This window comes from Ailuropoda melanoleuca, unplaced genomic scaffold (genome assembly GCF_002007445.2).
Source record: "Ailuropoda melanoleuca isolate Jingjing unplaced genomic scaffold, ASM200744v2 unplaced-scaffold73263, whole genome shotgun sequence".
Taxonomy (NCBI): Eukaryota; Metazoa; Chordata; class Mammalia; order Carnivora; family Ursidae; genus Ailuropoda; species Ailuropoda melanoleuca.
In genome coordinates, this window is record NW_023248574.1 from 1 (window position 1) to 4,321 (window position 4,321).

Sequence of the window (4,321 nt, forward strand, 5' to 3'; positions counted from 1 at the left end):
CCTCTCCTCGCTGGCTGTCTCTATCTCTGTCAAATAAATAAATAAAATCTTTAAAAAAAAAAAAAAAGTATGGGGCATCTGGGTGGCCCAGTCGGTTAAGTGTCTGCCTCCAGCTCAGGGTGATCCTAGACTCCTGGCATAGAATCCCACATCAGGCCCCCTGCTCAGAAGGGAGTCTGCTTCTCCCTAACCCTCTCCCCCTGTCTCTGCCCCTCCCCCTCCCTCATGCTCGTTCGCACTCTCTCGCGCTCTCTCAAATAAATAAAATCTTAAAAACAAAAAACAAGAGTCAGTATATTGCAGGTATGTATGGGACCAATTTTCATACCCTTCGATTCCACTCACCTTTATTAATTTATGAATAAAAACTACCATATCAACATACGAAAGGTATCAGTTTTAGACAGATATAAAGAGATAAACTGTTATTATCTGCTATTTTGAGTTGTTTGCATTCTCTAAAAGAAGTTCAAAGAAAACTTACTTTGGAAGCTGAGTGAAGGCCAGAAAACCAGCTTTAGAAGCCACAAGCCTCCTCACAGCCTGGAACTGACTCTCAAGTTCTGCATTTGAAGCAACAACATCTCCCTCTTGGGACAATAATGCTGTTATGGCATTATTGATCAGTTTTTCTTTGTTTTCTGAGAAGAGACCCTAGGTAAAAGAAGAATGTTTCAAAAAGTTCCCATTCCAAAAGTTAATGACAATGAACAAATTATAATACAATTTATCTTACATCCTGCGTTACTGCATGCAGAACTCCACTATATGAAATATTAGCGTTGAACCTGAATACAGCATCTGCAAAGTTGCCATCTGTAAGATGAAAGGGTTCAAAAAGATTTAGAGATTTGCATTCCTAATTTTTAAGTTACTAAGGAGATGGACAGAAATGCAATTATACTTAAATCAATACTCACTTGGAGGTGTGGCTAAAAATCTGAGATGAAGGCTCTCTACTTCTTCATCGACAGGCATGCTGAGTAACCCCCATCGCTGACCCTTATGAGTTGGTGTCATTTTTACACAAACATCTCTGTTACCAGAGGCTCTTACTCCATCCAGCAAACTTGCTAGTAAGGAGTCTCTAAGCAAGGTAAAAAATAAATAGGTTTTAGGATTGATAATTAAGGGGAATTTTTATTCAGCATATAGCACAGGCCCTTTAGCAGGTAACCTGCTCGGAGAAGGCACTCTAAGTACAAGGAGAAGCACAAGGGAACAGGGGCTTTATGAGAAAGCCTCGAGTTCTAATACTAGCTCTGTACTTTGCTGTCACATACCTTGTACAAGTTACCTAAGCAGTATAAATGTAACGTTTTTGGTTTAAGATTTTTTTAAGCAGTTTTACTGAGGCATAACTTACAAATCAAAAATTCAACCAATTAAAATGTACAGTTTAAGAATTCTCAGTAAATTTATACAGTTGTGCAATCATCCAATTTTGGTATACTTCCATCACCCCAAAAAATTCTCTTGTGCCCATCTGCAAAAAACTGTTTCCCAGTCCCAGGCAACCACTTATTTTCTATCTCTATAGTTTTGCTTTTTCAAATAACCTCATCGAGAGAATGAAAAGGCAACCATGGGCTGCGAGAAAATATTTACAAAAGCCATATCTGATAATGGACTGTTATCCAAAATATACGCATAACTCTTAAAGGTCAACAATAAGAAAAACAGTTCAATTAAAAACTGATCCGAAGTCCTTAACAGACACCTCACCAAAGATACAAAGATGGCAAATAAACATACGAAAAGATACTCAGCACATATGTCATCAGGGAAATGCAAACTGAAACAAGAAACCACCACACAGCTATTAAAATGACCAAAATTGAACACTAATAATACCAAATCCTGGGGAAGGTATGGAGCAACAGGAACCCTCATTCACTGCTGCTTGGAATACAAAATGGCACAGCCACTTTTGGAAGACAGTTGGCAGTTTGTGACAAAACTCAACATCCTCTTACCATATGTATGATCCAGTGATCACACTACTTAGTATTTACACAAAGGATGAAAACTTCCATTCACACAAAATCTGCACACAGATGTTTACCACGGCTTTATTCTTAACTGCCCAAACTTAGAAGCAACCAAGAGGTCAAATGGATAAATAAACCACGGTTATGTCTAGACAATGGAATATTAGTGTTAAAAAGAAATGAGCTATCCAGCCATTAAAAGACAAGGAGGAAATGAAAAAGCCAATCTGAAAAGGCTACATACTGTATAATTCCAACTATGATACTGTGGAAAAGGCAACTTTGGAGATAGTAAAAAGACGAGTGCCTGTCAAGGTTTAGGAAGGAAGGTGAGATGAAATCAGTGGAGCAGTATTACTGCTGGAGAGGACCCCTGGAGATTTTTAGGGCATGAAAATAGTCTGTATGATACTATATTGGTGGACAAATGTCATTATACATTTGTTCAAACTTGCACAGCCATCAGTTACAACACATATATCGCTCTGGTAGGGGATGTTGGTAATTGGAGAGGCTATGCCAGTTAGGAGGCAGGGCAGTAGAGTGTACGAGGCATAGGAGAAATCTCTGTACCTTCTGCTCGATATTGCTATGAACCTAAATCTGCTCCAAAAAATAGTCTATTAAAAAATTCATATAAACAGAATCATATAATGTATAGCATTATGTGTCTTGCTTATTTTATGTATTGTGTATTTTTAAGATTCAGTCCTTTTTATGGCTGAGTAGTATTCCACCGTACAGATAATCGACATTTTTGCCTATTCATTCACCAGGTGATGTAAATATCGTTTCTACTTTTGGCTATTAAGAGTAATGTTACTATAAACATTCACATACAAGTTTTTATGTGGGCATATGTTTTTATTTCTCTTGGGGTAGATACCTAGGAGTAGAACTGACATAAGGTCATACGATAACTATATGTAAGAAACTGCGAAACTGTTTTTTAAAAGTTTATGATTTTATATCCTCACCAGCAATGTATGAGAATCCATGTGCTTGCCAACAATTGGCACTGCCAATCTTTTTGATGTTATCCACTTTAGTGTACATGTAACGGTTTTACTTTTCCCTAATGAATCATGATCTTTTCATGTGTTTATTTACCATTCAAATATCTTCTCCAATGAGGCAGGTGTCTATTTGAATATTTTTGCTATTATCTGTTTTTTAGTATTGAGTTAAAAGAGTTCTTTATATATTCTAGAAACAAGTCTTTTATTAGCTATATGTTTTCCAAATATTTTCTTCCTGTCTGTGGCTTGTCTTTTCCTTTTCCTAATGGTCAAAGTTTTCAATTTTGACAAAGTCTAATTAATTAGACTTTAATGAATTGTGTTTTTGGCATTGTATCTAAGAAATCTTTTCCTAATCCAAAGTCACAAAGAAATTGCTTTACTTTCTACATATAGACTTTATTGGGAAAAACGGCATCTTCTTCTGAGGGATCAGGATTAAACAATGTAATGTACATGAAGCACATGACAAACTATAAATGTTGAGCTACCCTCCTCGGCTTAGAACATGTGCACTATTTTTTTTTCCCCCCAGAAGTTCTCTTCCTTGAATTCAGGACAGGAAAAAATACAACCTTTTGCTTAAAATGCCATTTTTGTTGAACCTAGATCAAAAGCTTTCCAAGGTAAGAAACAGTTACTGGTCATACTCCAGGAAGTGACAATACTTCAATAAGGCTGTATTGCAGACAGTGGCAAAATGTACCAGAACGGTTTCAACTATCTTTTAAAAACAGATTCAGTCTCAATCTATTTTCTACAGCATAAAAGAACTTCCTGGAATGTAAAAACTGCCAAGCCCATGACAACAGCTTAGTATATGAAGGGAGGTCGAGTCATTCACAGTAAAATAGCACTTAAAGTGGTTTACCTTACAGGAGGAGTTTATGAGCTATATCATCTCACAGGTTTTCACAGCAACAGCCAAGTCAGAGTAATATAAAAAAATTCAGGTATATTCCACTGGAAAATTAGTAACTAGCCTACTGACGATAACTTAAAGAACCTAACTTCAAATACATTCAAAGTAACTTGCTGCTATTATCCAAACAATTTAACAACGAAAGGAGCTATTTTAAAATACCTTAAAAGCATAAGTTACAGAAAAACATTTTATTTTCATCATTCCATTTAAAATCAAATCACCATTTTTAATCTCTTTGGAAATTTGAAAACTGAATGAAGGTCGTTTTCAATATGCAACAAAATAATGTTGTCTTGGGGCGCCTGGGTGGCAGAGCGGTTAAGCGTCTGCCTTAGGCTCAGGGCGTGATCCTGGCGTTATGGGATCAAGCCCCACATCAGGCTCCT

General features: G+C 36.7%; 1 protein-coding gene across 1 annotated transcript; it reads right to left on the minus strand.

The window, feature by feature from the left end:
* Positions 1–233: 233 nt before the first annotated feature.
* LOC117800611 (dnaJ homolog subfamily C member 13-like) lies at positions 234–4,226 on the minus strand. The gene is made up of 3 exons (XM_034653164.1): positions 921–4,226; positions 737–816; positions 234–654 (listed from the first exon to the last, which is right to left on the minus strand). Exons 1-3 carry the CDS (start codon positions 1,018–1,020, stop codon positions 481–483), a joined length of 354 nt encoding a protein of 117 aa, XP_034509055.1. The 5' UTR covers positions 1,021–4,226; the 3' UTR covers positions 234–480.
* Between the last annotated feature and the right edge of the window lie 95 nt (positions 4,227–4,321).